Raw genomic sequence first — 18,908 nt, forward strand, 5'->3', positions numbered from 1 at the left:
GTGAAAGCACAAAATAACATCATTATAACTCTTATCTCTGCCAAAATATCTGCCCTCACAAATTCTCTGTTACATAATAGGATGTCACAAATTTGAGGCACACATGCACCACCAACCAGACAGCATCAATCCAGGCATAATAGATCAAACACCATCTTTGCAAATCATGTAAGTGCCCCCACAGGATATCACCGTGACATAGGTTACAGCTCTGTACTTTGTCAGCGGCGTGAGTCATTTTGGCAGCACGCAATCAAGAATCAATATTTCACCACACTATTACAGATTGGCTTGTGTTGTTGAAGCCCAAAAATAACCTGGAGAATTACGGAGTGCATCAGGTTGACGGTGTTGGACACAGGGTGATAAATGTTGGACCATGAGGGATGGCTTCTTCTCTCCCCTGGGTTCAATGACCTTGTACTGTATGTCCTTGAAGATGTAATGTAATAGAAACATGAATGCTTATTGCTGCCATAGTGTTGAATATCTCAGTATTTGGCTCAGTAGTATCCTCAGTGAAAGAAGTTGTGGAATCGCCTTCACATTAATATTTTATTGTCGTGTAACCATGACTCAATCTACTCTTTGAAAAATAGTTATTCATGTTGTATTGGAGAATTTCCTAATAGAGATACATTTTTATAATTTATGTCTGATTATGTTTTATAATTTGAGTCAGATTATTTTTCATAATCTGAGTCAGATTATTTTTTATAGTTTGAGTCAGATTATATTTTATTGCTTGAGTCAGATTATTTTTTATAATTTGAGTCCATTTCACCCCAGTTATCTATTTTTTGCCAAACATATTTTTCTGTGTAATGTCTTAATTTCTTGTTCTCCTCTCTTTTTCTTTTTGTTAATTTTTGGATTATGTGTCTATTGGTATTGGCAGATATTGCTGCACTGTTGGAGCTAGAATCATAAGTATTTTGCTGCATCTGCAATAACATCTGCAAAACTGTGATTTTATTTGATTTGAGATGTCTATATGTAGAGGACTTGCTCCCAACAATATACACTTGTGGATGTGAAAAGCCTCCTGCATGTTTAACCCTCAAGGTTTTCCAACCTCCAGGACTTGGAGATGAAATGTACAGTTCCACTAGACCTGTAAACCATTCCTCTCTCTACTTGGCAATGAGTTCACATGCTCTTACACACTTGCTCAAGGCTCTTATAAAGGCTCTTCCACACAGGCTAAACAGGCACACCGTGGCCAGTTTAATATCCCTCAGAGTTGGATACAGTATCACACTCTTTTTATTCACACCTAAAGATGTCAAATCTTCATTTGAGCCAGTTTGCTACAGCAGGAAAACCATCCTGCAGCAACAGGAAATGGGAATTATTATGTGGATTATAACTAATGGACATTTTTGTCAGTGTTGATACCGTAATTTCTGGACTATTAAGCGCACCTGAATATAAGCCGCACCCACTGAATTAAATTTTTATTTTTATTTTGAACATAAATAAGCCGCACATGTCTATAAGCCGCAGGTGCCTACCGGTACATTGAAACAAATGAACTTTACACAGGCTTTAACGAAACACGGCTTGTAACAAAAATAAATAGGCTTTAACGAAACACGGCTTGTAACAAAAATAAATAGGCTTTAACGAAACACGGCTTGTAACAAAAATAAATAGGCTTTAACGAAACACGGCTTGTAACAAAAAATTTAAAATTAGCAGTAAGCTTTAGTTGTCTTTTTGCACTGAGTCAATTCCTCACGCTGCTGTTTCCAACGTCTTATCATCGACTCATTAAGACCAAGCTCCCGTGCAGCAGCTCTATTTCCTTTTCCAACAGCCAGATCAATCGCCTTCAACTTGAAAGCTGCATCATATGCATTCCTCCGTGTCTTTGCCATGATGAGGGTGACAAAATGACTACCATAATCAGAATGATGGGAAGTTTGAGAGCGCTCGATTTAATCTAAACAGTAAACCAAAAAGTTGTTTGACCTTAACCCTTTCGGCAATTTCATTGGTCTAATGAAAGCTTCATGCCGCCAAAAAACTGAGCACGTCACAGAATGCGGGAAAAATCCATATATTAGCCGCGTCATTGTTTAAGCCGCGAGGTTCAAAGCTGGGAAAAAAGTTGCGGCTTATAGTCCGGAATTTACGGTACACAAAATCAGGTCTGAAATTTCAAAATGGAAATTACAAACTTCAGAAGCCTTTTTAAACCTTGAATACACGACAAGTTTTCCTGCAACAGGGGGATTGAATTAAGATCCTACATCTGTACAGCTCATCTCTGTGGTCTTACACTCTGTGTGCATAATTAACTAAGGAGACTGAACATCATTGTATTTTTTTCATTAGAAGTAACATTCAGATATTATTTAAGGATGTATCAAACCGTTATCCTCCCAGCCACTCTCCCCCTGCTAGCCACAGCTACAGTAGAGACAGTAAACATGACAGTGGAGTGGAGAGGCAGTGAGGTGTGCAGTGCAGTGCTCAATAGTAATTGCTATGCTGAACATGCAGTCCTGATGATTTCCACTCCAGCAGCAGCAGCATTGCCTTGGCCAGGGTGAACTGTTGGTTTCCCTGCTGTGCTGCATCCAAGCAGATCCACAGGCCTGCCCTGGTACTGGCTGTCTCAAGCACTGATGCTCACCCTATTCACTCACCCCCTCTCATTATCTCCACAAGCTTCATCATTGTGATACACAGTGTAGGCCCCAGAAAGAATATCAAATATTTTTCAGGCCTCCCGAGTGGCGCAGTGGTCTAAGGCACTGCATCACAGTGCTAGAGGCGTCACTACAGACCCAGGTTTGATCCCGGGCTGTATCACAACCGGCCGTGATCGGGAGTCCCATAGGGCGGTGCACAATTGGGTTAGGGGAGGGTTTGGCTGGGAGGACTTTACTTGGCTCATCGCGCTCTAGCAACTCCTTGTGGTGGTCTGGGCACCTGCAGGCTGACCTCGGTTGTCAGGTGAACAGTCTTTCCTCAGGCACATTGGTGCAGCTGACTTCCGGGTTAAATGGGCGGGTGTTAGAAGCACAGTTTGGTGGGTCATGTTTCAGAGGATGCATGACTCGATCTTTGCCTCCCGAGCCCGTTGGGGAGTTGCAACGATGAGACAAGATAGAAATTGGGGAGAATTTTTTTTAACATAAATATATATTTTTCAAATGAGCTAGCAACATTTTGTGGCCAGTAGTCTCTGAACTACACTCTACATTATTAGACTACATAAGAATTTTGCAAGTAGTTATTGGTTAGTAGTGAGGGTTTAACGTGGTTTAACTAGAAATCCTGGGTCACATTTGCCAAAAACCCATCTGGGATTGTATACTGCTCAAAAAAAGAAAGGGAACACAAACAACACAATGTAACTCCAAGTCAATCACACTTCTGTGAAATCAAACTGTCCACTTAGGAAGCAACACTGATTGACAATTTATTTCACATGCTGTTGTGCAAATGGAATAGACAACAGGTGGAAATGATTGGCAATAAGCAAGACACCCCCAATAAAGGAGTGGTTCTGCAGGTGGAGACCACAGACCACTTCTCAGTTCCTATGCTTCCTGGCTGATGTTTTGGTCACTTTTGAATGCTGGCGGTGCTTTCACTCTAGTGGTAGCATGAGACGGAGTCTACAACCCACACAAGTGGCTCAGGTAGTGCAGCTCATCCAGGATGGCACATCAATGTGAGCTGTGGCAAGAAGGTTTGCTGTGTCTGTCAGCGTAGTGTCCAGAGCATGGAGGCGCTACCAGGAGACAGGCCAGTACATCAGGAGACGTGGAGGAGGCCGTAAGAGGGCAACAACCCAGCAGCAGGACCGCTACCTCCGCCTTTGTGCAAGGAGGAGCAGGAGGAACACTGCCAGAGCCCTGCAAAATGACCTCCAGCAGGCCACAAATGTGCATGTGTATGCTCAAACGGTCATAAACAGACTCCATGAGGGTGGTATGAGGGCCCGACGTCCACAGGTGGGGGTTGTGCTTACAGCCCAACACCGTGCAGGACGTTTGGCATTTGCCAGAGAACACCAAGATTGGCAAATTCGCCACTGGCGCCCTGTGCTCTTCACAGATGAAAGCAGGTTCACACTGAGCACATGTGACAGACGTGACAGAGTCTGGAGACGCCGTGGAGAACATTCTGCTGCCTGCAACATCCTCCAGCATGACCGGTTTGGCGGTGGGTCAGTCATGGTGTGGGGTGGCATTTCTTTGGGGGGCCGCACAGCCCTCCATGTGCTCGCCAGAGGTAGCCTGACTGCCAATAGGTACCGAGATGAGATCCTCAGACCCCTTGTGAGACCATATGCTGGTGCGGTTGGCCCTGGGTTCCTCCTAATGCAAGACAATGCTAGACCTCATGTGGCTGGAGTGTGTCAGCAGTTCCTGCAAGAGGAAGGCATTGATGCTATGGACTGGCCCGCCCGTTCCCCAGACCTGAATCCAATTGAGCACATCTGGGACATCATGTCTCACTCCATCCACCAACGCCACGTTGCACCACAGACTGTCCAGGAGTTGGCAGATGCTTTAGTCCAGGTCTGGGAGGAGATCCCTCAGGAGACCATCCACCACCTCATCAGGAGCATGCCCAGGCGTTGTAGGGAGGTCATACAGGCACGTGGAGGCCACACACACTACTGAGCCTCATTTTGACTTGTTTTAAGGACATTACATCAAAGTTGGATCAGCCTGTAGTGTGGTTTTCCGCTTTAATTTTGAGTGTGAGTCCAAATCCAGACCTCCATGGGTTGATAAATTGGATTTCCATTGATTATTTTTGTGTGATTTTGTTGTCAGCACATTCAACTATGTAAAGAAAAAAGTATTTAATAAGATTATTTATTTCATTCAGATCTAGGATGTGTTGTTTAAGTGTTCTCTTTATTTTTTTGAGCAGTGTATAATACAGACCAGCCCTGTTTTGGATAGAATCACTTTACATCACAACTGAGCAGAAACAATGCATCAGTGGTTTCAGAATTGAGTGGGGCGTCATTGAGTGGGCTCTCTAAAATACCTTTTAAATAAACACCAGAACCATGATTCATCCAGATTAATTATACATTCAACAAAATACAGAGTGGTCATTTCCACCGGGATCTAGTCTAGTAGCACATCTCCTTTCTGTTGCCACCAGCCAGCTATGCTGCAGCCTCTCAGGCACCACACACTTCAAAGCCACACAACAGATTCAAGCTTAATTTCAGATTGCTTTATTTCATTTTGAATGAAAGGAGAGGAAAGTTTAGGGAAGACAGCGTTCTATTGGATGGACTGCATAAGAGACGAGTTCTAGCAGCGCATGTTCTACAGACAAACTCCACAACACGGCAGCGTGGTAAAATTACACGGCACAGAAAGACAAGGAAATCCCATAACATTACTAATAACAAAACACATAAATAACAGATTTATGAAATATCTACTCATGGGAATATATCAGCAGCTGAGAGGCAACAGAACTGGACTGCTGCTTTCAAAATGCATTGATGTTTATTTAAAGACAAAAAAGTGCTGAATTTATTTTTCTCCTGATCAGTCTAGTGTGTTTCTGAGGGGGTGGTGGGTGTGGCAGAGGGGGAAATAGGGCCCAGTGTGTTTGCCTCTGTTAACATACAATAAGTATTTTCTCCAGTGGCAGAAAAATAAATACTGCAACTTTTCACTCTAGAGATTTATTTCAACAGTGTTCCTCCAGAAAAATATTGATTCATGCAAACATTTCTGAAAAACACAACACACAGAGAGAGTAGAGTCTATTCCAAAATGAACTGTTGTGCATTTCTCCCAAATGCCTCATGTATTTCAGATTTACATGGTGGACATTATATCCAGTATCCCATCCTGTTTTCCAGCTTTTGAAATGTTTCCCTTTTAAAGGTAAGTCACACAAAATAAAACAAATAATTCAAGTCACATCCCAAACGTACTTGAGGACATGTAGGTAGCATCCCCATTGTCCCACTACATCGTCTGTGATCTTATGATGGAAGCCTATACAAATATAGCACGTCAAATACAATGGAACAATTCTTTTTTGCTATTTCAGCCCTAGATTTTGTTTTGAGAACAATATCAAATTATGCACATTTGTGCTACAGCAAAATTTCACTATACAACTATTTTTTTGCACATATTTTTCACTGGCACAATTACTGTACGAGCTGATTTCACAAATGTTTTCTTTATTAACCATGCAATTAAAAAAATGCTCATCCATTCATCCTTTGATGCTTTCATCTGACATCTGCATGTACAAATTTGCCAAACTAATGTATAAAATAAAAGACCAGTCAAGGAAATTCAATTTTTAGGATTCTGCCCTTTTACCTACAGTTAAAAGCTAAAAGATAAGAAATGAGTTATGGTACAACATGCCCACAGAACATTTAGGTTCAGCTGGAGGTTTTAAATGATCCCCAAAAGAGAGGTGTGTATATGGTGTGTATTGGCCATATACTATCATAGTCTTATAACAGTTTGTTTTACCCATATGGTATAATATATTATAAAGAGTATACCTGAGAAAACAAAATGAAACCACTTTATGCTTTACATAAAACATGGACATTTCGTCCTCATGTCACCATGACACAACAGTCAATAAACTAAAGTAAAACCATAGTAGCGTTAAGCTTCTAATGGTTATGTATACGGCAGGCTATCACATAAAGTCAGCATCGGTGTTCTTATCCATTACTGCATTACTGTCATGGTGTACCAGGCCTAGCAGGCATAGCACGCAGACAAGAGGAGGTGAACTAAACACTCTGACTGACATAATAATGTACTATAGCTACTGCTAAAGAGGTAATGGCCAACATCAACATAATCCATTTACATGAGATGAAAAGCAGTTCCATGGAATTATATGACATTGCTATGGGGGAAGGTCAAATGCAGTTTCCCTTTTCTTAAATGGCTGCTTAAATTGCACTAGCAGTAAAACATTGGCAAACGTAAAATATCAAAAAAGTCAAATTTCTAATGCTACTTTATAAAATAAATAGCAAAAATATATGTTCAGAAATCAAGGACTCAAATAAATAATATTAACAAAAACTACATTACATAAAGCTCATATACCCACAGAACATAAGGGTATACAATACAAACACACCATAGTACCATTGGTTCACATTGCACTCTGGTAAAAGTCACAATTAAACTCTCCAATTATCTTTTACTGATGCAATTACAGCAGATTCAAAATTGTTTAATTTCTTCCATTATTCCATGAGCCATTTATCAGAGTAATTTTTGCAGAGAAGTTGCTTGAACATATTGCTTTACGATAGGATCTGGTGAGCTCCAATACAATTTACCATGACATTATGTTGCTATTCTGTAAAAACTTGTTTTGTCCTTCACATGTTTGTTGTCTCTGTCCGATCTTGTTGTATATTTTAGTCTGAATATATCTACAGTACAATACATCAATAAATGCCTGCAGACGCCCACACATCTGTTCAGTAATCAGTACTGGTTGTGATTGTCTTTTGGCATTCCCTCAAAGTTAATCGTCAATAGGAATGTTTGTCAGAATCTATAGTGAAACAACCACCTCCTTCGAGCACCAAACATCATTTTTCCTCATCTTCCTTTCTCCCCAACCTGGTCTCAGAGCATTTCGTATTACTCTGTACATAAATCCGTGACACTCCATTTAGCATGATATGCTACGTTTCGTTTCGTATGGTATGAATAATTTTTGGATGTCCATCACCCATTTCGTATGATATATAACGAATTACATTTTGTATTATATATTACACATTTTCTAAACGTACAATATGTTACGAATTTGCAAAACGTACTATATGTTACAAACTTTAGCTAGCTGGCTAACGTTAGCTAGACTGGGGGTTATGGTTAGGGGTCAGGGTTAGCTAAAAGGGTTAAGGTTAGGGTTAGGGTTAGCTAACATGGTAAGTAGCTAAAAAGTAGTAAGTAGTTGAAAAGTTGCTAGAGTTGTCTGTGATGAGATTCAAATTTGCAACCTTTGGGTTGCTAGACATTCGAGTTATAGCCCGACCAACCAACCTACTTTCGTTTTTGCCTTAAGTAACCATCTGTCTTATGTAACCATACAAAAAGTAACATATCATAATACTTTCAGTGTCGAGGATTTACATTTACTATGTTACTCTAGTCTATGAGACCAGGCTGTTCTCCCACCTCTTCCTTTAACCAGGAAGATCGTTCTCTGTTATTTGACCTTCGTATGTTAGTGTTTATACAGTGTGTGTATGTGTGTGCACATAGCCAATCTCTACACACAGATTTCAATGGGCGTGGCCACCAAGATGCGTCCGGCCCCTCCGTTGTCACGGGAGACACGTTCGTAGCTCCTGGTGGAGGAGGGGGAGCCGGTGGAGGAGTAGTGTCCGCCCATGGGCTCTATCAGGCTCTGCTGCTTTAGCCTGTCCACCAGCACATCCTCTTCAGATGACGACGAGCTGAGCTCCACCTGGGGCCCACTGCCCACTGACCCTCCTCCAGCAACGCTGCTGCTGCCCGGCTCATTGTCCAGCATCCAGTGGTGGTTGAAGTAGCTGAAAACCTCCTTAACGGAGCAGCGGCGCTCCTGCTCAATGGACAGGAGCCTGCGGAACATGCGCAGCCCCTCGTCTGTGAAGCGCCGCCACTGAGAGGGCACCGTGCCCGTCCGGCGCCGCTGCCAATGCACAAACTCCTGGTAGAAGGCGTCCGATGGCAGGGCCTTCTCCCAGGGGAAGTTGCCGGTGAGCATGCAGAAGAGGAGGACACCGAAGGCCCACACGTCAGTACTGTAGTCCACGCAGAAGCCCTCGTGCTGCGAGGCGTCGCACAACTCCGGTGCCGTGTACGGGATGGTTCCGCTGACACGCTTCACTGGGGAGCCGGCACGCCGCGTCATGCCGAAGTCTGACAGCTTGACCTTACGGCACTCTTTGTCAAAGATGAGGATGTTCTCAGGCTTGATGTCCCGGTGGACTAGCTTCTTACAGTGCAGGTAGTCCAGGGCGATGGCCACCTGGTGCACACAACGCTTAGCCACCGTCTCTGGAAGACCCACCTAAACAGAGACGAGTACACACTGAGGTCAAACAATCCACCAGCAAGTAAAAGATTTAAGCCGTCCATGAGAATGTGTGTTTGGCCATAAGCCAAGGATTTTATGTAACTCTCCACAGTACATGTTGACTAGGGGTTATCAGGTATTACATTAGTTATAGAAAATCACTTTCTATAAATAGTCTTCAATGGATGACGGGTGGTTAGATAATGACTTGGATTATGTTGCTATCTGAGCTTTTTCTAAAAATAGATATACAGTACCAATATCTCACATGAATTTTACACATGAACATTTATTATGTGAAATCTGTACATTATCCTTCAGCTGGAAATAAAATAGCTTTTATGTTATTCATATTTCAGACATTATGTTGAGAGCCTTCTATTGTAACAGCAGATGAATACATCTCTGTTCATCTCACCTGAGGGGGAATGATGTCGAAGAGGTCTCCTGCCAGGGCATACTCCTGAGCGAAGACGTAGTAGTCGTCTGTCTCAAAGGCAATGCCAAACATGTTGATGATAAAGGGGCAGGGAGACAGGTAGAGAGAGATGCTGTACTCCCTTAAGAAGCTCTTCAGTTTGGTTGTTTTCTTCCTCAAGAACTTCAGAGCCATCTTAGTGCCTAGAATATAACGTACAGTACTGGATGAGAAATGTTCTGTGAGTTCTATGAGACAGCTGCACCAAATTTAGGCTTGTAAATAAATTAAACTGATATTAATTACAAAACCTGTCTGGGATTAATTCAATTTAGTGAGGTTACAGGATTTCATCCAAGACCACATTTTTTTTCGCTGAGGGGGATTTATAAATATTCCAAAGCCTCTGTCAGAATAGTTTAGTCACAACACCATCCTCTTTACCTACAGAGAGGAGGGGATGGGGCTGCATGGGCACTTCAGCTTTGATGCAGTGGATTTGGCAGTAAATTGAAAGTGATTACATACAAAAGTGTTGCAGTAAACACGTACTGAAATAGAGCCAGTAAGTGCAACACTAATAAAATTAGAGCCAATGATTGGGAGGGGGAGCTGCTTTTCCTTTGCCTGTCTGTAAATCCTTGTGATTCATATACACTCAGTATAAAAAACATTAAGAACACCTTTCCATGTCAGACTGACCAGGTGAATCCAGGTGAAAGCTATGATCCCTTATTGATGTCACTTGTTAAATCCACTTCAATCAGTGTAGATGAAATGGAGGAGACAGGTTAAAAGTCTTGAGACAATTGAAGACATGGATTGTGTGCCATTCATAGGGTGAATGGGCAAGACAAAAGATTTAAGTTCTTTTGAATGGGGTATGGTAGTAGGTGCCAGGCGCACCGGTTTGTGTCAAGAACTGCAATGCTGCTGGGTTTTTTCCACCCTCAACAGTTTCCTGGGTGTATCAATAATGGTCCACCACCCAAAGGACATCCAGCCAACTTGACACAACTGTGGGAAGCATTGGAGTCAACATGGGCCAGCATCTCTGTGGAATGCTTTCGACACCTTGTAGAGTCCATGCCCCAATGAAATGAGGCTGTTCTGAGGGTAAAAAGGGGGGGGGGGGGGGGGGGCAACTCAATATTAGGAAGGTGTTCCTTATGTTTAGCGCAGAGCAATCTGGAAGGAAATGTCTCAGAACCTCATACCAGCCACAGCCTATTTCCCCAAATGACAGGAAAACAGAAATTAGCAGAGGAAATATGGGAAGGGGACAAGGTCAAGACTGGGAGATGGAAAATTGCCAGATTGAAATGCCTCAATGTCTGTCTCTCCCTGGTGCCACAGTGGCTCTGTGAGCTCAGGGGAAAAGAGAAGCTTCTCCAATAGCACCACCTCAGCTCTGGTCAGAGCATAAAGTAGTGAGCATGCAGACGTGACGCTTGGCATTCAGGTAAAAAAAAACCAAAAAAACTTTTCTCGTTGTCATTTTGGGGTATTGTGTGTAGATTGATGAGGATTTGTATTTATTTAATCCTTTTTAGAATAAGGCTGTAACATAACAACATGTATACTTCCGAATCCACTGTATATTTTGGGGTTTTCATAAAAGTCCTCTTGGGTCTCTAACCTCACCTGCACACATCTTTACTGTACCTTGTTTTTTTAATGTCACTGTTTGTCTTTCACTTGTCTTTTTTGTGTGTGAATAAATTAAACTAAAACTACACCAAATGATATGATCGTTGATATGGTAAGAACAGAATGTTGGTAAAAACGGAATGTTGAACTATTAAAATCAATAGAGAAAATTGTATTGGGAAAATATTTGCACTGCAAATACAAGATAACTAATATTGTCTCTCTATAGTCGTATACAAAAGTGAACACTAAATATTAATTGAACATACTGTACATTTTGAAGAGGTTTAGATGGATATTCACTCACAGAGAAATTGTGAATATTAATTATAACTAAATCAGATTAGAAAGTGAAGAACTGTTTTGATAGCTTGCTTCAAAATGATTTGATCTCCTAATATACATTTTTGCTGAATTGTGGTAATCCCACATGATGACTGATATGCAATAAATTATTCCAGAACTACAGGTCTACATTCAAGCTAATATCCACCTGTATGATGGATTGAGTGAGCATTATCAAAGCTATCATCAAACTATAAAATAAAGATTGGTCTCCCCTATGAATCATGCTAATCTGAGATTATACTCATACCCAAATTTACAGCCACCCTAATTCCCAGAGTTTTGATAGAGTAGCAAATTGGCCTGCCTCACTAAAACCCAATTACACAGCAGCATGATTTAGAAGTCATCATATAAATACTATTCAACACATCTCTGACGGCAAGAAATCTTTTCATTATTTATGTCCTGAGCTGATAGCGTCAAATGTTTGAATCGGGGAATGTAATATGATGGCAGCGTGGGATCCGAGAGCTGGGTAAATACTTAATTTTTTACCTTTACTTAACTAGGCAAGTCAGTTAAGAACAAAATCTTATTTACAATGACGGCCTACACCGGCCACACCCAGACGACGCTGGGCCAGTTGTGCATCGCCCTATGGGACTCCCAATCACGGCCGGTTGTGATACAGCCTGGATGTAAGTGTTTTTGTACATGATTTAGGTCTAATGACAACCCAGTGATAGTGGTTTTGGATACTTCCAGATGGTGTGTCCTTTCACTGCTTTATAAAAGAGCTGAGGACAAACTGTGCACTTTGGTGGCTTGTGTATGTCATTATTCCTCTAGATGTAGGAGGGTCAATTGCTCCCCCCCCCCCCCCCCCCCCACACACACACACACACACACACACTTCTGAGTTGGTTAAACAAGACTGTAAAGTGGACTGAGCAGATGGTTGACATTTTGGCTTGCATTTTATGTCACAAAGGTTGAAAAGATTTGCTAAAATAGGTCATTTTGATAAGCAATCTGGATGGGGTTTGTGCTTCACTGCTATTCCGAAACTAGGGACGCCGCATTCCCTATAATTATGGTCCACAAATTCATTCTTTAAAGAGTGGAGCGATCTAAATACTTCAAAGATGTGTAAGATTACTGTGACCATGGAAAGAAAACATGTAAAAAAAATACATTGGAGATGGAATCTGGAGTGAATCTAAATGTTCTGATTGTAAACACATAAAACCCCAGAAAAAATATGATTTGGTTGTTTTCACATCAGCAAGCAATGTTTCTGTTTTGTTGCGCTCTGTTGATGGTGTGTCTGGAATAGACCAACCAACATGAATATAACACATTGGTGATTGTCAACGGCACAGGTAGCTTGCATCAGAGACAAACTCACCTCTGATTTTGTGGATGACCAAGTCCACTTTCCCATAGGTACCCTTACCCAGCTCTCTGATGACCTCATAGTACTTGCTGATGTCTAGCTTCTCCAGGTTCTGGGCAGCAATGAGCTGCAGCTCCTCCAGGATGTCGATGGAGGCGCGGGACCCAGACCCGTGGGACCCATGGGGAGAGGAGCTCATTCTGCCTGGGAGAGATGCCTGGAGCACAGGGATCTGGTGACTGCTGTTGTTCCTAAAGAAGTTAACAGGAGGAGCAGGAAGGAATGCAAGGTTAAAGAGAGATAGGCACGTAGCCTATACAATGAAAATGGTGGATACACCAATGGCTTTTGTGTCTCACCTCTCTCTACACACAGAGAGAGACACACCTCGCTTATCGACAACATCAAAGACACTGAGTGTTTTGTATCCGAGACAAATAAGCTCTTATGTAACCATTGCATCCTGCGTTAAACACAGATCTACTTTCCGCTGTGTGAAGCCCCTTTCAAGTGACCGAGATCACAGGCCTGTTTCCACCCAGAAAACAGTGCTGGGGAACACACAACCACTGCAGAGGAAAGAACAGAGACAGCTAATTCCCTTTCCACTTCACTAATCAGTCACTCACACTCTGGATTCAGATCATTTGGCTATGCTTCTTCTGTTACTCTTCTGTGCCCTCCAAATCTTTGTTTCAAAATGTCTCCTGTTAGAGTTCTGTGAGATCCATAAAACCTTTAGTCTAGGTCTGAGCCTCAAATTACTCAGAGCACCAACTCAACATTCACTTGCATGGCAAAGGAGAGACAGCGACATCAGTGGTTCATTCTTGACAGACACTTTCATTATCTTGCCTGCTGGTGAAATGTTGTCAGCTCAGCTCATTGCAGATCTGTTTCAGTTGGCCGGCTGATCCAAGACCATGTAACGACAAGCCAAGAAACACTCATTTTCAATATCCTTTCTTTCATCACCCAGGGCAGACAAATCTCTGAATGACTGAATGAACTTCACGGCCCTGATGGTACAGCAGAATTGTGCCATCTCTCATTAATGAAGATAAGAATGTGTTGAATGAGACAGGATGCGAGAGACATCCTGTGGATAGTCCATCTGTGTATGCCTCAGGGACGGCTCCACAGTGTGTGTGTGTGTGTGTGTGTGTGTGTGTGTGTGTGTGTGTGTGTGTGTGTGTGTGTGTGTGTGTGTGTGTGTGCGTGCGTGCGTGCGTGCGTGCGTGCGTGCGTGCGTGCGTGCGTGCGTGCGTGCGTGCGCTTATTTTTCTGTGAGTTTATGCATTGTACATGTGTGACAATTCACTGAGGGGGCTGTTTCAACAGGGGAGCCAGCTGGCTGTCCATCAGAGCAGTACTATGACTACTAGCAGCAGTCCAGTCAGCATCCCACTGACAAGGTTATTAAAACACACAACAGCCTAGGCAGCCCAGTCCCGTTTCTCTTCTACATATGAAGATAAACCAGCGCCACAAACACACAGACCCTCACACACACACACACACACACACACACACTTTTGCATGGTTTGTGTCATATCAAAGAGCCTGGAGATGAAAGGAGAGTCAAACAGTGGTAATTAAGCTCTGCTCCTCTGCTGCAGCCCTGACTCAGCCCCACAGCAGCCACCAGGGCCGCTCCCTCGCCGCTCCCCGTCCCCGCTTCCTGCCCCCAGTCCCCGTCCCCGGAATATTCATGCCACCGCTATTCCCAGGAGGACCTCTGGAAGCACCAAGCTCTGTTTGTCACACAGATAGAGCACTGTGACCACCGTGCCATGTTTCTCCTCAATGGGATTCAGCTCATCTGTATTCAAAGCACAGACGGAGCACAGTTTGACTGGTGTACCTTGAGTCACAGCCCTCATCCCCACCCCTCCTCCTTCTGTATCCCCATGTGACACTGCTCTTTGCATAACACACTGGAGAAAAGGTGGTCGATGAGGATTGGTGACTGGAGGGCCCAAAGGGCAGTACTGCAGGTGGGGGAGGGGCTGGGTAGTACTGCAGATGGGGGAGGGGCTGGGCAGTGCAGTGAGAGGCCTGGACACTGAGGACCTTTTTGTCGCCTTGCTGCAGCTCACAGCTCATAGAGGGCAGACAGGCAGGCAGGCAGGCTGTAGTTAATTGCTGGCGATGCCAGGAATATTGATTGAATTACAGTCTGGGTGCTATGTGACTATAGCTAGGAAACGTGAAAACCCGCACAAAGTGCTGAGCAATGGTCATCTGCCTCCTGCTCTCCACACTCACACACGTGCACACAGACACATTTACACTCACACAAACACACCTCACACACAACAGAAAGAGCAGCACAGCAAGAGCTGCCTTGGCCAGCTGATCAATGCTGCCTGCCAAGGTCCATTCTTGAGTATTTACACCTAATAATAATGTCTAATGTCTAATCAATAGATCTGGGAGTAAAGAGGTAATCCACCTACAAAATGTTACCATCACTGTAATATGAGCCGGAGTGATTCATTTGTAGATATGCAATGTAAACTGTGAATCTCAAGCTTTGTTAGCAAGATTTGATGTGATTAAGTACGATTTTCTAGAGGGAAAACAACAATGTAAATGATTGATTAACATGTCAAAATCTACACAAATCAAGAGACTGAGCTGTGAACTGAAATGGGATCACAGTTTTGTGATTTATTCTTCATGGCCCTGCCTGTCTCCCACAGTTACGATGTGGATGATTGCCGCCCAGTCCATGATTAAATGAGGAGTCTGGCACTCTTATAAACGTGTCCCATGTCCTCTGTAACACACTTCCACTGCCTTGTCTTACTTAGCCATTTAGATTCAAATGGAAATTGTGACATGGTCTTTGATGCTGTAAAATGTATTAATCCATGGATGCAACACAGCATCTATCTACAGTTGATTGTGTGTGCATAGCATGTTCTCTGTGTTGTTGTTCAGTGCAGTAGGTATTCCAACAAAGGTATAACAGTTACTTAGAGAAGTCCTACTACAGCTTTACTGGACTGAAGGCTGTTGATGCAGTGAGATTGCAATTTGAGTTCTGCTGGTCTGGTAGATAGTTCAATTACCTGGGCCATTGACCATGTTGGCAGGCTGTTGGAGTACGTCCTAAACCCAAACAGAACATCCAGCCAATGTACTGTTTTCTTTGTTTAACTGAGTAGTGGGGGCCATTCTCCTCTATTTGCTGTAAATGTTTGAACAAATCTAACAGCCCATTTTACCATCTTCAAAAAAGTACATTGTCCAACATTTCCAAACAGCTAGGGGATGTGAATATAGTTTTGTGTGTTTGTATAGTACCAGAACTAATGTGCAGAACAGGTCAGCCTGTGTGGAGGGTGCTTTAGTAGTCATGACTCATAACACTTATGAATAATACGGGTCAACATGGTTTATTTGGTGTTGTAACAGAGAGCAATTTAGACCAAAAGATAGAACAGTGCAGAACAGTGCAGAAGTCCTTCTCCTGGGGTCTGTCCACTAGTAAAATAGGCTATATCCCAAGGACTAGGTGAACTGGGTGCCACTGTTGTTTCCTCTCACAGTCAAGGAGAAATGCTAGACAGACTGGCACCTTGATGCCCTTAGCATATTATTGTCAAATACAAACAGGTGAGTGCCAGTAAGACAACACCCACAATGCCCCCAAACCAGCAGCTCTCAAATCACAAAGCTCACAATTTGAATGATATAACAGTACATCTAGAATGAAGTTTGCGTCGTAAGAGAGGGATGGGTTTCTGTTGTCTCTCACAAACCATTAAAAATCACCAGAGGGGTTTCTCCAACCTCCACCAACAGCAAAGTCAACTGTTTTCACTCACATTGCTTACATAACACTGTCTGTCTGAGAGGAAAGCAATCCAACCTGCTGCTCTGGGTAATGCTGAGTATCTGAATATGATCCCCATTACATCTACAGTATGGTCAGAGAGGGACACTTCATAAAGAATATAGTTTGCATATGCTCTGAATGCTATAGCTGTTTCTCATCTCACACTGCTGTATGGCCAGTGTGAGATGAAGCTGACAAAGGCAACGGGTAGAATAGATATCCTCTGAATGCTCTGGCTAAGTGACCACAAAACACACAAGTCTTTGGATCACATGTCCCAGCACAGACAAAGCATAGACGCTATTATCGTCAGACGCTATTATCTACAGCGTCTGACGAGAACAATGACATGTTGTGTCTACAAGTAGCATGGAGGATTCATATGGAACTTTACTGTAGGTGTTAAGAATAGAAAAATAATTTGTGTAAAAGGTAAATGTGTGTGTGTGTGTGTGTGTGTGTGTGTGTGTGTGTGTGTGTGTGTGTGTGTGTGTGTGTGTGTGTGTGTGTGTGTGTGTGTGTGTGTGGTGTGTGTGTGTGTGTGTGTGGTGAACAGACAAGGCACCGAGGAGAGGAGCATAGGAACATCCATACCAATACACAAGAGTTTACAATGACAGATGTAGCACTTGAGCGCATCATATATATTTCAAATGGCCTTCTACACAGGTATTTATTAACATACATAAATATCACTGCAATTCATTGGAAGGCTATTTCACTATGATGCTATCAAGCCAAATAGCTTCAGCCATAGGCTATCATACCCATTGTCCTTCTACTGTTTACTATACTGGTCTCAGGCTACATGTTACGATGCCGTAGATGTATTAAATAATAGGTTACAGTAAGACAATGATGCACAACAAATAACCATTTGAGAGATGTAAGCACACAATTTAAACCACATAGCTAATTCTAAACCATGTTTTAAAGCACATCGACTTGCTTGTAAACATGTCATTATGGGATGAAAACAGACCAGCAGGAATAATGAATGTGTGAAACATTATGCAAAATCAATAAGCAGGTCTATAAAATCCAAATAAAAGCACTGATAAATTGATTGAAATTGTTATGATCCAACCAACAATGATGATTCATTGTTATCAATGTCTCTTACCTTTCAGATTGCGCTGCATGCAATAGCTGGTGCTGTCATTCCGTTCAGCAGAAACTTTAATTGTATAGCAGGATAAACCGTTACAGGACTGGTCTGATTTCCTGTGCAAAATCGTGTCTCTGAATAGTGCAGATTCAACGCTTTGTTGCCAATATGCACAGCGGCGCACAATAATATCACCTTGCTGGTGCTTCTGTCTGCCTCGTCAATACCTCTGTCAGCCTGACTTGCCCTATTGTCTCTGTCGGCCTACGGCTGCTAGATGCAACTACCGCCAGGCAGCGAGGCTGCATTAACGCCAGCCCTCCGCAGCGACTGTCCAATCGGAGAGCAGAGCGAAGCAGCAGCGGCGCGACATAACGGAGGGAGGGGGTCTTGTGTCTCCATACAGATACCCAACATTCTCTCTCTTTGCGCAATGGGAATAAACGACAAGTAAAAAACGAGTGGAACAGATATAATGTAATGTATTTGAGTATTATTTGACCCAGGACGTTTAAATCGCCTACAAATGTGTGTGGAACAGGTGTTGGCATCGGCAGGTGTCAAAATCAAATCAAATTGTATTTGTCACATGCGCTGAATACAACTGGTGTATACTTTACCATGAATTGCTTGCTTATGAGCCCTTCCCAACGATGCAGAGTTAAAAAATAATATAGAAAATAGAAACACAAGAAGAATCAACTAAAATACATGAGAATGGCCATAGTGTTTCTAGTTTGTGGGTCATGGAAGCAGCAGTCATGTTCAAATATAGAAGAACATTGTAGCTTTTTCCTTTCTGAATATACAATGATTAAATGCATTTTACAGACTGATAGAATGTGCAGAGAGTGGGTACATATGTACATGAAGGCAGGGTAAAAGTGACTCGGCATCAGGATATGGACAGATGGACAAGTGATTGACAGGTCAGGAGTTTGGACATAGGCTTTTGAAATTATGCCAATTATGGATGCTTTAGTGCAGCTGTCACGACTTCCACCAAAGTCGGCTCCTCTCCTTGTTCGGGCGGCGTTCGGCGGTCGACGTCACTGGTTTTATAGCCATCGCCGCTTTGTCTTGTTCCCTGCACACCTGGTTTTCATTCCCCAATCACACTACATGTATTTAT

The 18,908-nt window shown here is 42.8% G+C and overlaps 1 protein-coding gene across 2 annotated transcripts; it reads right to left on the reverse strand.

Annotated features, from left to right (window-relative positions):
• Positions 1-5,202: 5,202 nt before the first annotated feature.
• Positions 5,203-18,065, reverse strand: LOC106601460 (serine/threonine-protein kinase SBK1). Of its 2 annotated transcripts, none has more exons than XM_014193680.3 (4): positions 17,792-18,065; positions 12,882-13,072; positions 9,488-9,690; positions 5,203-9,063 (listed from the first exon to the last, which is right to left on the reverse strand). In XM_014193680.3, exons 2-4 carry the CDS (start codon positions 13,018-13,020, stop codon positions 8,278-8,280), a joined length of 1,128 nt encoding a protein of 375 aa, XP_014049155.1. In that variant the 5' UTR covers positions 13,021-13,072; positions 17,792-18,065; the 3' UTR covers positions 5,203-8,277. The 2 variants fall into 2 exon arrangements, with proteins under 2 accessions (XP_014049155.1, XP_014049154.1); XM_014193679.3 differs by having other exon boundaries at positions 12,834-13,072; positions 17,792-18,064.
• Positions 18,066-18,908: the final 843 nt, after the last annotated feature.

The sequence above is a fragment of the Salmo salar genome, chromosome 03, assembly GCF_965601325.2.
Source record: "Salmo salar chromosome 03, fSalSal1, whole genome shotgun sequence".
NCBI classification, from domain to species: Eukaryota; Metazoa; Chordata; class Actinopteri; order Salmoniformes; family Salmonidae; genus Salmo; species Salmo salar.

Coding starts and splice junctions, on each gene's coding strand:
- LOC106601460 (XM_014193679.3), bottom strand. CDS start 13,020: ATGAGCTCCTCTCCCCATGGGTCCCACGGGTCTGGGTCCCGCGCCTCC. Junction 9,691..12,833: donor GGTCATCCACAAAATCAGAG/GTGAGTTTGTCT, acceptor GTTATATTCTAG/GCACTAAGATGGCTCTGAAG. Junction 9,064..9,487: donor TCGACATCATTCCCCCTCAG/GTGAGATGAACA, acceptor GTCTCTGTTTAG/GTGGGTCTTCCAGAGACGGT.